Source organism: Mus caroli, unplaced genomic scaffold (assembly GCF_978045245.1).
Source record: "Mus caroli unplaced genomic scaffold, Mus_caroli_1 scaffold_5, whole genome shotgun sequence".
In the NCBI taxonomy this organism is placed as follows: Eukaryota; Metazoa; Chordata; class Mammalia; order Rodentia; family Muridae; genus Mus; species Mus caroli.
Genome location: NW_028227260.1, coordinates 142,427,858 through 142,443,376, shown reverse-complemented (window position 1 = coordinate 142,443,376; position 15,519 = coordinate 142,427,858). Strand labels below are relative to the sequence as shown.

Sequence of the window (15,519 nt, the reverse complement as noted above, 5' to 3'; positions counted from 1 at the left end):
GACAAATATTCTATGTCTTTATGCCACCACATTGATTTCAGGGTGGTTTCAGGGAAGGGCAACACTCATGCATGAGTCTATTTCCTCCACCCACAGGCAATTACTATAGAAATTTTCAACTGTGGGACAGTAGCTTCCAAAATTATCAGCCCATGCTCTATGTATCTTCAATATACAACATACAACAACATTATAAAATATACAACATATTCTATACAACAACAATATACAATGTACAACAAAACATTGTTATTTTAAAGTCACCTCAAGTGAGGGATGGGGTTGCCATCCCAAAATCACAACTCTGACCCATAATTGTTCTTGTCTGAAAGAATTACAGGGATGGAAACAGAGAGGAGCCTGAGGAAAAGAAGGTCCAGCATAGACCCAAAGTAGGATCCAGCTCAATTAGAGGCCCCAAGGCCTGACACTATTACTGAAGCTATGGAATGCTCATAAAAAGGGACCTAGCATGACCATACTTCGGAAGATCCAACAAGCAGCTGAAAGAGTCAGATGCAGATATTTACACCCAACCAATGGACAGAAGCAGCTGATGCCTCTTGTTGAATTAGGGAAGATGGCAATAAGCTGAGGAGAAGGGCGATCTCATAGGAGGACCAGCAGTCTCTGGACCCCCGAGATCTCTCAATCACTGGACCACCAAACACGAAGCATACACCGGCTGATATGAGGCCCCCAACACACATACAGTAGAGGACTTCCAGGTCTGTGTTCATTCAGAGATGATACACCTAACCCTCAAGAAACTGGAGGCCCCAGGGAGTTTAGAGGTCAGGTGCAGTGAGGGGCAGGGACATCCACGTGGAGACAGGGGTTGGAGAGGAGGTATGGGATGTGGACCAGTCTGAGGGTGGATGGGGGCAAGGGGTGAAATAAAATATGCAATGTAAAAAATAAATTAATTAATAAAAAGTCAAAGAATAAACTAAAATTTGCCTAACTAGGAATATTTGAAAAAAAAAACAAAACTGAATTTGTTTATGACTTCTACTATCAACAACCTCAGTGCATTACAATTATGAATACTTTTCTTTTTGTTATACCAAGGATGGGGAGCATGTTGGTTTCCTATTGAATTGACTAAGAAACTCATGAATAAAGTCTCACCATAAAGTAAATTGGTGAAATTTTCTTGAGATGACATTTTTGAAATACTAAATGACCTGAAAGGATTCCCAAAATTTATTTCTAAGAATTTCCTAAATAAATAGAATTATGCAAAACAATTTATATGTATAATAGCTTTGACTAAAAAAGAAGAAATTTGAAAAAAAAACAATGTTCAATAGATAAAGCATTAAATAAGTTGTAATACAATAGTATGAATTAATCTTATAAAGTTATCAAGATCATATGGGATCTCAGAATTCAGGGGTGAGAGGGCAGGAGAACCTCAAATTTGAGATCATCTTGGACTACATAATGACCCTTAGTCCAATCTAGGCTAAGTGAGTTCCAGGTAACCTTGGGATATATCATAAGATCCTGTATCAACAAAACCAAACAAATATATGAAAAATATCAAACAAGGGAAGAACTTATAGGATATTTAAAAAGCCAGTGTAAATGACTTATGTAGCCATCTCCTTGTGATAGATTTAGAGGAAGAGAGGGAGACAAGTCTGCTGGAGCACTAGGGCTGGGCTTCAAGCCAGATGGGATCTCAGCACTGAGAGTGGGAACAGGAGTTCCCATCTCAAACTGAGTATCTAAGCTATCTCTAATACTTATAATGACCAGTAGTAGATAGCCAACACAAAATTAACTAAATGGTATTTTGGGAGATTATTTTTGGTAGTACTGTTTTATATGGGCATTTTCAAAATACCAGTGGTCTTTTGCATATATATATATATATATATATATATATATATATAAAATCTTGTGCTTTTTTGTTGTGTTTGTTTTGTGTTATTTGTGCTGTAGTGGTTTGCTTGCTCTTTTTATTTGCCTGTTTGGTTTGATTAGAGAGGGACAGAAGACATGGAGTTTGGTGAGTGGGGAGATGTGGAAGATCTGGGAATAAAAGGGGGAAACTATAATTAGAGTATTTTATGGTATGAGTTTTCAATAAACACAAATAAATAATTGAAAAGATATATAAGTATTCATAACATGCTATTAATTTAAAAACATATAGTAATGAGTATATAATATATAGTTCCCATGAAGAACATATAGATTGAAATAGTAAGAGGAGGTAGTTTTTATGAGGTTTAATTATGCATGATTTTCAGTTCCTTCTTGTCATTTCCTGTAAATTTATAGAATTTTTTTCAACAAAAATACATTTATTATCCTCTATAGTTTCTGCTATTAAAAATGTTCCCAGCTCTCTAAAATTGATTGTCAAAGTAGACTTCACAAAGATGGGACAAATGAAGCTCTCATTTATCTTAATGGGCTTGCTTCTCCTAAACTTCTGAGGGTATTTTGGTTATTAATTAAATTGGCTACTGATATTTTGTTTCATCCTCCTGTTAGGTGACATTGAATCATCTCAACTATTTGTTGGTATAATGTAGAAAACTGAGTGTAACCCATAGACTTGTGATAAAATTAAAAAAAAAAATGCAACCTAAGATAGCAACATGACTGATAGCCTAAGAGAAAGAAATATAACTTCATATCCAAACGATGAAGCCATGACTGCGCATTCAACATGTAAGAACTGTTAAAATGTTGGACAGGTGAATTAAAAGGGGATGTCTGTGAATAGGAACAAATAAAACTAAGACATGTCAGGACGCCTTCACCATTGTGCAGTTCTGGAAAATGCTGCTGCTGAGTAAGCCAGAATGAAATAATGATTGAGAATAAAAATTGACACAAGAGCAAGGGCTTAAACATTAGAGACACTTCAGATGCTGGTTAACACCACATGTGGCAGGGTTATTAATACATAAACAGTGCCACCCATGTAACATTTGATGGAAAGAACCACTCCACAAAGTTGTCTCGTGACCTACATACTTATGCCATGTCACTGATACCCACCCATTCATTACACACACACACACACACACACACACACACACACACACACCACTACTCCTACTAAGCAAATAAAAGTGAAACAATAAAAAAATTTATAAAAATAAATAAAAATATTTTAAAATAAAAAATGCATTTATAGAATATAAAACCTGATGTTCTTGGGCTTGGAATGTAGCTCAGTAATGGAACACTTGCTTAGTAAGCATGAGGACATAGGTTTCATTCCTAACACAACACAAAATGAAACATGTAGTAAAAGAGGTGGTCTTATCTATTAGGTAAAAATCTCAAGATGCTTTCATACTCAGAAATCAATGATTCTTCTAAAGCCAGTTTCTGAAAAGCATAAGGTCAAAGGAACCTTACTTATCACCTAGATATTCAAAATCAAGAATCAGCAGGATATTTAATCTTTCTTGATTTCAAAACCCTTTCAGTGAATCATTAGTCAATGACTTGTAAAAACAGCAAACTCAATATTTACTGATGGGCCTGTCCCCACTTACAGAGAAACATGCTGAAATAAGCACTGGCTTATCCAAGTTGCACACCAGAACAGTTGGGATTTGTAGCCAAGCTCAGGATCCTCTAACTCTTGGGCTTACACATCTAGGTTAGTCCTCTTCCTCTGGGAGGTACATGATTAGCTCCAATATTCAACAGGTTTTTTAACTAAAGAGTTTACCTTCTCTTACCTCAGAGTCTAGGGAGATCCATAGAGTTCCTCACCAAGGAACTCTATTGGTTTAATTTCATGTCTGGGGCTATAGAAGACTAGAGATAGGGACATCGTAACATGACCAGTTTGGGATCAGATGAAGATTCACAAATCTTTAATCAGACCATTTGCCTTTTAAGGCATGGTCTCATGTACCCCAGGATGACCTGAAATTCACTGTGTACTTGAGGATGATTTTGGACTTCCTATACTTATGTTTCCATGTCCTGAGCACTGAGAACACAAAGTAGGAATCACCATGGTTGGTTTATGCATTACTGCAGATGGAACAAGACTGAGGGCATTGGGCATGACAGGTAGGCATTCTACCAACTGAACTACAGTCACAGCCCTAAACAGATAATACAAATAAAATATAGTAGATGAGATGCACTAATGAAGACAGATCTGGGATACTATCAACATTAAGTTTCATGTCTATCAAACATATAGCTGAAAGTAGTTATGGGTGGTTCTGAACAGGGTCATATGCACTGTATACTTTCTAGTTTCCTGGGTCCTAACTAACACTGAAAAATATGTTTTTCTCTTGTCACCTGAAATGATATACTATCACTAATTTTATATTCTATTTAAGCTGAAGACATTCTAATTTAATGCATATCAATCACTATATATGTGTATTTGAATATTACTTTGAATGTTAATTAAATATCTAAGGAATAAATGTGAATTTGCTAAATTTGGGAGATAATACACCATTTGTCATCATTGACATCTGAAGAAAATACTACCATCAATGAAATGACATTTTATGGAGTTTACTGTATCAATGCTACTGGAGGCCTCCATCTTGGAGAAATAATCTAGAACTAAAGTTATTTGTTCAACTTCAGCAGAGATATCAGAGCTAGAGGTCACTTGTGTGTTTTATTTTGTCAAAATGTAAACAGTAGTAGAACAATTGAGTTCCTCAATTATATGCTGTGGCATTTAAAACAAACCTTGTCTGTAAAAGGCAATTACCCTACTAAAATCTTCGAAGAACCTGTGGCCTTGCAGCCATGTGAATGAATGAATGATGCTAGAGCATAGTTAGTTCATTATTGTCATTGCACAGGTGGACATGATGGAACACACCTGTAATTTCAGAGTCCAGGAAGGTAAGGCCTGAGGATGTCGAGTTTAAGAGCAGTCTGGCCATCAGAGTGGGAACTAGTGTTTAACAAAATTATTGTTGCAGAGAAATGGCTCCACTGGACAAAGGTTAAAAGCTGGAATTTACTTCTCTGCTAATGATATGTTCACAAGGAGCAGAAGAACTACAACAGAAAAATGGATACTAAATGGAATAGCAGGGGCCAATCCAAACATTAGCATCTGCAGGCACCAAATCAACTGTAAGTCTTCATATAGCAATATGTTTTGAGTTCATAGTATTTGACATATTTATGTCTTAGATACATCTTTCAAAGTGAGTTTAAGCTTTTTCTTTAAAGTCAACCACTGGCTTCATATATCATCTGTATATGTGGGCAAAATAAGCAGAGCTTGCAAGCAGCGTTCCCCTTTATGATAGCAGTCTGTGTGTGTGTGTGTGTGTGTGTGTGTGTGTGTGTGTGTGTGTGTGTGTGTGTACAGGCTCACATGCATAAGCAGGCACAAGATAATTCCTCAAGCCAATTTCTCAGTCTGTTACTAGGTAAGTGGTCACTTTGCAAGCCATATTAACAAAAATAGCCAACATCTATTGTGCACTTCACAGATGCCAAGCCCCTTTTCCAAGCACCTAACATATATTTTCCCTTTATTCTTCTCAGCCATTTTATGTAAGAGATAATAAGATATTATTATCCTCATTTGCCAGATGAGAAAATGAATGTGGGGAAAGGCTATTTTACCAAAGGGACCAAAGCTTATTAGACAGGACCAGGCTATACACAGTTCTAGCAGTCTGCTACTGCTGCTGCCCCTTTAGAGTAGGGAGGATGTTGCAGTCATTGTCAAAGGCTCAGTTGTACCTCAAGCTGACTCTGATGACTACTGAGGATGAGCAAAGATCCAGAAACTGTGTCTCTTGTGATGTGCTTCTGCCTATGTGTTCCACTAACAAGCTCCTCCTTCCAAAATACCCTAGGTGTAAGGGCATTGTCATTAGAACTCTAATAAAGCTGCCATGAAAATTCAAGCACGTAGACAATGTTCAAAATGTTTACTGTTATAAAACAGTAGCATTGACTGGATAATACTGTGTTGTGAATGCATTTGCCTTTTTTGTATAAGGAAGAAAGGAGTGGAAGAGTAACAATGAGAACCACAACAAGAGCCTGGCTGGGATGATGCCAAAGCACAGATCTAGAGATTCACAAATTTCTCCAGATTAGGAACCCAATGAGTTCATCCAGCCATTTTGATGGGAGTTTGAGGCAGGACAAAGTTGAAATTGGGTAGGTCCTTGTTGCTGCTTGAATGTAAAGCCCATAGTCTCTCACTACCTCTTATGTGTGTCACTTCCAGAAAATTATTGACTGCTAAAGATGAAGTAGATATTGCATTTAAAAGTGCCTGTTTCTGCTCTCAGGGTTTAAATTCGAGGACATTATGTCAAGAGAAATAAGCCAGGTGCATAAATATATGCAGTGCATGACTTCATTCATATTTGGAGGCCAAAACTGTTGATCTGAAAGAAGAGAGCAAAATGGTGGTCACAAGGGCCTGGGGAAGATAGAAGTTATAGACACATGGTCAGAAAAGAGGTAGCAGAAAACAATCATATGTAACATAAGTTAGAATGTTCTATAGCAACAGTGGACTACAGACTACAGTAATTTTTTTCTTTTATTGAATATTTTATTTATTTACATTTCAAATGTTATCCCCTTTCCTGGTTTCCCCTCCAGAACCACCCTATTCCATCCCCCTTCCCTCTGATTCTATGGGGGTGTCCCCTGACCCACTCACCCACTCCCACCTCACCATCCTGGCATTTCCCTACACTGGGGCATCAAGCCTTCATAGGACCACAGGCCTCTCCTCCCATTGGTGCCAGATAAGGCCATTCTCTGCTTCATATGTGGCTGGAGCCGTGGGTTGGTGGTTTAGTCCCTGGGAGCTCTGGGGATTCTGGTTGGTTGATATTGTTGTTCTTCCTATGGGATTCCAAACTCCTTCAGCTCCTTCAGTCCTTTCTCTAAATCCTCCATTGAGGACCCCGTTAAAAACACTGACTTCATGAAATTCTTAGGCAAATGGATGAAACAAGAAAACATCATCCTGAGTGAGGTAACCTAATCATGAAAGAACACACATGGTATGCACTCACTGATAAGTGGATATTAGCCCCCAAATTCAGAATACCCAATATACAATTCACAGACCACATGAAGCTCACGAAAAAGGAAGACCAAAGTGTGGATGCTTCAATCCTTCTTAGAAGGGAGAACAAAATATTCACAGGAGGAAATACGGAGACAAAATATAGAGCAGAGACTGAAGAAAAGGCCATCCAGAGACAGCCCCACCTGGGGATCCATCCGTATAGAGTCACCAAACCCAGATACTATTGTAGATGCCAAGAAGTGCTTGCTGACAGGAGCCTGATATAGCTGTCTCCTGAGAGGCTCTACCAGAGCCTGACATATACAGAAGTGGATGCTCACAGAATACAGAAAGTTTAAAACCTTTTTATTTTGCAGTTCTGAGGATCACATCCACAGCCTTGTGCATGCTGGGAAATCATTTTATTACTGAACTACATGCACCACCACAATTATTTTCATATTTTACAAAGTGCTAGCAAAGGTAACAAAAGGCTTCAACACAGACCAATGCATATTTTCAAGAGAAAGAAATGATAATCACTTTGATTTCATTATACATCGAATTGGAGTGCATAGGTGTGTGTGTGTGTGTGTGTGTGTGTGTGTGTGTGTGTGTGTGTGTGAAGTTATCAGGTACTATATCTTAACTATGTACATGTACTTGTTATATGTTAGTTAACCAAAGATTCATCTGGTTTATGTCATATAAGTTGGATACAGGGGACCTCACTAATGAAGCTATTTTATAATCTATTTACATGGTTTTTGGAAGAAAAAATTTAGAAGTCTCCATAAAAGCAATGATAATAAAATTGGGACACAAATTACCCTAGTTTTATTAGAATGTGTTATCTACCTGTATTGAAGCATTAAACTGTGTCCTATAAATATGTTCAATTATTACATGTGAATGAAACTTTTTGAATAAGGGGATAAAATATTAACTGTCTTGATTTGATCATTACAGACTACATAAATGTAAAAAATTAACATGTATCACATCTTATATTTTAAGATTATAATTACTATCAAAATTTAAAATATATGTAAAAGAAAAAAGTTAGTTTGAAACATCACTATTTGTATGACATGTAAAGTTAATGATTTTTACTGTACAAAGACATGGGCTCTATCATGTAATAATTACATGTTCAAACTGTTTGTAAAAATATGTTTGAACTAAAATAGCATTCCATCTCTGTTCACCTTCCTTTCTTCCCTGCAGCTCGTCCTAGCTGCCCTCCCTCAGAAGGAGTTCAGTGGATTATAGAAAACGAAACTGGAAAAAGGAAGCCTCACCGTGCTCTATGCCCCAGAACTTAAAGTGAAGCAAATCACAAGTCCTTGTTCTAGACCTCTAAAGAATTGGCAAAAGAGACATTGTGACTCACAGGAGTAACTGGAGAAGCAATGTGCTTCATTGTGGCATGTGTATACAACTTAAAACACACCTTTATCCCATCCCCCATTACCTTCTCTTACTTTCCTCCCACATCCCCCTGGTTCCTTTCCTTTCCCCTAATTCTCACTTTGTACTTTCAGCTGCTTTTCAAAAATAGTCTTTCTCCTGCCTTATCTTTTATGGAGGCAATCTTTTCCTTCCCCACTCAGAGAATTGATTTTCTAGTAGATGTTTTGAATCATTTCTAACATAATTTTTCATTTTTGTTCATTTTTTAATCAATCAGTAAGTCTTCGTTTCTAGTGAAAAGAGAAATGCTGAGGAGAAGAATGGGTCATACAAAATCATTTAAGGAAGTGCAGGAACTAGGGCTCATCTGCAGTTTGTGTGGCAATTTACTATGCTTACTGAATATTATCATGGCCTTTCTGTTTCTCCTTGGCTGGGATATACAAATTTCTAAGCACATTATCAAATCCCTGATACTTTTGAACATTTTAGCTTAAAGAGAATTTCCCCCATTTTTTTCTTCATGACAAAAGAAAAGGTGGCTTGGCCATTAATCACAAAGGCACCTTTACCAACAGTTCCCCTGAACTCATGATCCCTTGTGTGTGGAGGACACTCAGTATCCAAGGACCACCAGCTGGTGGCCAGCTCACTTTCCTAACCAGACTGATCACTCATATGTTGGATTTAAAAGTCTCCTTCATGCTCCTACAAGGATCTTAAGCAAGTACTTCCTGCCTCTCATTTCCCAGGCCTCACAAAACCTTTCTCTTTTCTGTTTTGAGTTGGCCTTTTTTAGCTTTTATTTTGGTAATTGAGTAGGATCCACTCCAGAGTTGCAAGACAGTTCCCAAGGTGGCAGCAACTCAAACATTAAAATTGAAACTTGGGACACAGGCAATGGGCTGCTGTGCTGCCAGGCAGTTCCAAGTGGGAGATTTTGTTTGCCCTGCCAAATTTCAGGGGGTAAACAAGCCGCTCCTTCTGTGGCAGGGAATCACTTACAAGCAGACAGATTTCTAAAGAGGAAATGTGTCTCATTCAGTCACATGGAAATTTTGTTTAAGCATCAAAAAGAAAGTTATATATTAACTAGCTATACCCTCAGTGTGTCTCTCTGTTTATCCTAAAGGGAGTGATTAAATTTTGCTGACAGCTTTCAACCTTATCAAGGAATTATCAGATTGCCCTGAGTTTAATCATTGACAAAGTTTAAAAAAACAGAGTGGAATTTGGAGACTGAAATATAAACCATTTTGTCAATCATCTCCTGAGTCTAAAATCATATACTCCCCACTTGGCTCCGGCCATTTCTTCTATGACAGTGACTTCAGCCCTCTACCATGCACATCTGTGGCAGTATTTTTCTCTCTGAGTTGCCAGCTGATGGATATCTCAGAGTGCCTTCCCAGCACCCTACTCCAGCTGTCCAACTTTTCAGTTCCTTCTCATGCCAGTACTTTCTCCATATTCCCAGTCATCTAACACATATCTTTTATGAATTAAAATTATCATATTTGTGAACTACAGAAGATGCTAAGCACATAAGCACATAAAGTCTCTGCACAATCGATCTCTGGTGATAAAAAAACCCAAAAACCAAAAACCAAAAACCAAAAAAACAAAAACAGGGCTGATCTCTGAGTTTAAGGCCAACCTAGAGTACAGGTTGAGTTTCAGGTCTCAAACCACCCCCCCAAAAATGAACTTCAAGATTTAAAAAAAATCAATTGTGCTGTGTAACCAGATTTCCCTCGTAGTCTTTCTGCCACAGCCTCCCAAATGCTGGAGCCACTAGGCCAAGATCCCACCTGATCTTTTAACTTTTGTTTCTGTCAGACCTTCCCCCATTCTTCATACTGAAATTCTTTTTAAGAGGTTTTCATTTTAATTTTTGAAATTAAAATATAATTATAACATTTCCCCCTTCCCTTTCCTCCCTCCAACTCCTCCCATGCCCCTTGATCCCTTTTCAAATTTATGCCTTCCTTTTTATATTATTTTATATATACATATATAATATACACACAACTACATGTTTATATGTATACATCCAAATGCATTAAATATATAGACACAACCTGTTCAGTTTTCTTAGCCTTACTTGCATTGCATATGACATCAGGGCTGGCCAATTGGTGTTAGATAACATTTGGAGGCTCTTCCCTGGAGAAGTCTATTTCCTCCCACTACCAGGCCTTAGTTACTTGCAGCACTGGGGACCCATGAGATCACCCTTCACTGTTTGTATATTAATTGGTGTTGTACTAGCCCAGTCTTGCTCAAGCAGCCATATGTTGAAGAATCATGAAGGAAGGTCCCCTGTCATTTCCAGGAGACACAACCTTACAGCAAATCTCCTGGTCCTTCTGCTCTTGTAATCCTGCCCCCTCTGAAATTTGTACTGTTTCCTGAACATGCTAATATGTCCTTTCATGTGTCTGATTATATACAAGTTACTCTTAAGTTTAAAATGCTTCTGTCATTTAGCCTACTGATATATTCACTTTCATTCTTTAAAGCCCAGTCCACTCCTCTTGTTTGTGAAGTGTTCACAGATTTTTTCTCAGATTCTGATGTTTTCTACAATCACCTTCCCTAGAATTTTGTGTCTCTGTTACTAAATCACCTGCCACAGGTAATTATTTTAATTGTTCCTGACTCTGCCCTTTGTGTATACTTATGAGGGCTCTAGGATCAACAGCCCTGTGTTCATGTTTAATTTCCTTTGTGTCAATATGTGGGATGGGAGGTAGTGTTCATTAAATAAAATAATAAATCTCTGCTTTCACACACACATTCTCCCTTGAGTGTACATGTGTATGTGTGTGTACCTGCGCATGTATGGTGTGCATATATCTCTGCGTGTGTTTTGGTGTGCATTCATGTGTGTGTGTTTTTAAGCTAGAGGTTAACATTTAGGTGCTGTATATATTCAGAATATAGTGTTTCTCGTTGGCCTGTGCCTTCATACTCAGCTGTTTTGTATATATATATATATATATATATATATATATATATATATGTTTAAGATTTATTTTTACTTCATGTGTATGGGCACTTGCTTGTATGTATGTATATACACCATGTGCATACCTGAAGTCAACAGAGGCCAGAAGTTGTTAGATTACTCAAAACTGAAGTAATAGACTGTTTTCATTATATATATATATATATATATATATATGCATTCATAATTATCTCACCATCCTCTCTTATCTCCCTCTTATCTCTATCAGTCCCCACTCACTGACACCAGTCCCTTTTATAACTTTTGGTTTTCTTTTGTATTGGATTTGTTTTAACCTGGGCCATATACATGATCAATGTCTTTGAACTCCCTATTGGAGTCTGGTAGGGTTAGTACTAGCACTGAAGGTTCTCTCTCTCTCTCTCTCTCTCTCTCTCTCTCTCTCTCTCTCTCTCTCCCTCCCTCCCTCTCCCTCTCCCTCTCCCTCTCCCTCTCCCTCTCCCTCTCCCTCTCCCTCTCCCTCTCCCTCTCCCTCTCCCTCTCCCTCTCCCTCTCTCCCTCTCTCTAATAGCCCATGTTGGTAGGCTCCTGGATCCTCTTTTTCCATCCATATCTGGCTGCTAATGGGCCCATTCAGAGCCAGTGCGTACATCTGCAGTTGCTGTGAGTTCAGGATTGCAACTGCTGTGTCTCTTGCAATAGATAATATCCCACAGACCTACTTCCTATCTTCAAGCTCTTGCATCCTTTTTAGCTGTATCTTTACATAGGTTCTGGGAATTGACCTCATGTCTCATGCTTGTGCAGCAAATGTTTTACTGACTGAGCTACTTTCCCAGTCTTTTAAATAGGCTAACAAAAACTAGGGACGCAGTTCATTGGTAAAGCACTTAACTAAAGTGTTTGAGGCCTGTATTCCATTTCAAGCACAACAAAGGTACATATTTCTAGGGTAGTATGTGATGCTTTGATACAGGCACACACAGTATAATATTTAAGTGAGGACAACATTCCTATCTGCTCAAACTTTTGTTATTTTTGACGAAAATATTAATAATTCTTTTTAGTTCTTGTCAACTTACCATGCATTTTTGCTAACTATAGTTACTGTACTGGAAAACAGACCACAAGAAATCATGTCCTCTTAGATTATCCTTTATATATCTCAAGTCCCTTATTAGAGTAACAGATCTTTTCTTGTTTAAAACAGGGCCATATTCCAGAGGCTCACCTTGAACTTTCAGTCTTTCTTCTTCATTCTTCCCAACACTGGGAATCTGAATGTGTGCTCTCATATGTAACGCTCCTTCAATTTGACACCTTCAGTGCCCTGGGTGCCATTTTAGACTTTTCAAAATCAGAGCTCACAGTTTTTCAATTCTCCTCCACAATGAGCTTGTAAACTGACTAGAATTAGCAGGTGTTTTCTGCTGGTAGCAGATACAGCAATTGAGTAAGTCTGAGCCTTGAACCCCTTGCTTTTATTAGAACAATGACAATCCCACACAAAATTCTGGACAAAGGGTAGTCTCTGCCTCACCCCCTTGTTTTGATCAGTTAATGTAGAGTTTCATCATGGTTTATAAAAACAGTTAAACCTTTATACACCTCTCCTATATGGGTCTCACATGAATAATTTCAGTGAGTTTGAAGGTTTAGAGCACAGAGATTAGGGATATAGCTCAGTGGTAGAAGTCTTGCCTGGTATAGTAGGGTTCTGAGTACTGTTCCCTGCACACACACACACACACACACACACACACACACACACACACAAGCATACAGTTGAAACTTTGAAGTATAAATGAGAAAAGCCAAAATAATGGAGGAAAAGTAGAAAACCCATGAAGGCACTTTGGGAAAGTGAAGTACTTTTGTTAGTGGCCTGGAAAGGGAAGGCTCAGTTTCCCACAAGTTAGAGTACAAGATAGTGTCTATAGCAGTAATACTTTCTATGGTGCCTAGGTGGGGATGCTGTTAATGTTAAGTCCAAGCTTTTCTTGGATAGAAGATTCCAAAAGGATTGCCATGAAAGCTGAATTTCTGTCCAGCCTTGCCATTTTAGGACACTGTGCTCACCCATCAATGCATCTGCAGTACCAGGCTGCTTGGCTGCTGTGGGTATGCTCACCATGGCTGGCTAGACAGAGGTATTAGCTCAAGGTCTGACCCAAAGGTGAGGAGGGCTACCATGAATACACAGAACCAAGGTCAGCACCCATCCAATGCTTGTTTGTGTTCTATGGTTTCCGGAGAGTTTGGTCACCCTGTCCTGTGCTCATGATAGCAAGAAAGGATGGCTCTTTCTCCATATGTCCAATTAAAATCAAGTGAAGGCAAATCTTTAAACAATTACAGATTTTGATATCATCTTCACTACCGTTCTAATAACAGACTCCTCTTAGAGTCTGAGTGTCTCAGTTAACCTGGCCATGCTGAAAGCATTGCATATTCTTACCAGCCCTATACCATGGAGTCTGCCTGGCCTTCCTAAGAGTCCCATTCCTCACAGGGGTTCCCTATTCCCCACTTCTGGCTTCTGTGCTTCTTGTCCTTGCTCCATATGGATGGGCAGTCTTTGGACCTGAGAACCTAGTGGCAGTTCAGTCACCCTAGGATACTCAAGGAGAAATGGCATGGTGAAGTGAGACTAGAGGGAGCATTCACTAAGAAGACACAATATGTTGGCTCTGTCAGATCCATAGCCATGGAGGGACCACATAGAATTACTGAAGTCTCAATGATCCTGGGCAATTGATTGGTAAGAATAGCACCCCTTTTCTTGTTCAAGGCCACTTGCTCAGTGCCAACACAATAACCTGTTGCTTGCCTGTTTTGAGTGAGTACAGTGTCTAGGTCATTCTGGAACCAATTACTGACCTTTGCAGGTCCTTCAACCCTAGCAGTTATCTCCAGCTTTCCAGTCCCCTTTCTCCTCAGCTGAAAATTCCAGCAAGCCTAAGAAAAGTCCAAAGTCTGACTCCAAACCCTCAGCGTGCTTCCAGTCTCCCACTTGTGGCCCAGAGACTCACTAAATCCTTTTCCCGGGAAGAACACAGCTAGACAGTAATTCAGTTCTGACCCAAAGAGACAGCCTCGGGTACACCTACAGTCTAGAATCTAGGGTCAGCTCCGGCCCCTTTGCTTTGCAGGCCTTTCGAGCCAGCCACTTTTCTGAGAACTTAGATAGCTCTAGTTCTAGCTCACAGAGGCGACTGACCTGAGATGCCGCCCCCCACCACGATCACATCGCTTTTGTTGCTCATGTTGCTCGCTAGGTTCCAGGCCTCTTGAGTCCGCTGCTACTGCGTCTGGACCTCTGCCTGCGCCCGCGCTGCTTACTGTCCCCTCACACTAGCGTGGCTTTAAGCTGGCGGGCTGCCTAGACTCAGAGCCCCGCCCGCCTGTCCACCCACAGGCGCGCAAGCTGGGTGGAGCGCTCAACCCTCGCCCCCGCCCCCGCCCCCGCCCCCGCCCCCACCCCCCAGCTCGACAACTCAGGCACAAGGAGGGCGGACACTCCAGCTGGGAGGGTGACCTGGAACCTTAAAGTCCATCCCCAGGGGTCAAGATCCTGTTGCCCTCTACAAAATATTTTCCAATCTGCCTTGTGATCACTCTGTGCAGCTGAGGAGTTGGAAGCTCTTCCAATCAGAGTAGGGGACCAAAGATTAAGAGCCTTTCAAGTGCCAGGCACTCTGTTAAACATATTATGCAAGATTTCTGCTCAATTTCACAATGACCCAGCTGACACAAGAGGAAAGCAGACAAAGTACTAAGTGATGTGGTAGAAAGAAAAAAGAAAATGTATACTAAAATATCACCTCAGGGTCTCAAGAGATGGCTCCAACAGAGGACCTATGGTCAATACCCAACACTCACAGACACCTGTATTTCCAATCCCAGGGGATCCTACACCATCTTCTGACTTTTAGTGGGCATCAGGCATGCAAGTTATATTTGCACATGCAGGCAAACACCTATATATGTATTTAAAACCACATTTTACCCTATAGGTCTATCTGTAATCCTAGTCCTAGGGAATCCCAGGGTCTCTTCTGGCCTCCAATGGGTACCTGGCATGTATGTTGTATTCATAAATGCAGGTAAAAATATC

General features: G+C 39.6%; 1 protein-coding gene across 1 annotated transcript in view; it reads right to left on the bottom strand.

Annotated features, from left to right (window-relative positions):
* The window catches only part of Maob (monoamine oxidase B), a 113,579-nt gene extending 98,800 nt beyond the window's left edge, over window positions 1-14,779 (bottom strand). Inside the window, exon 1 of the mRNA XM_085838255.1 lies at window positions 14,623-14,779. Coding sequence (XP_085694381.1) covers window positions 14,623-14,668 — 46 coding nt within the window. The 5' untranslated portion in view covers window positions 14,669-14,779. The remainder of the gene's footprint in view (window positions 1-14,622) is intronic.
* Window positions 14,780-15,519: the final 740 nt, after the last annotated feature.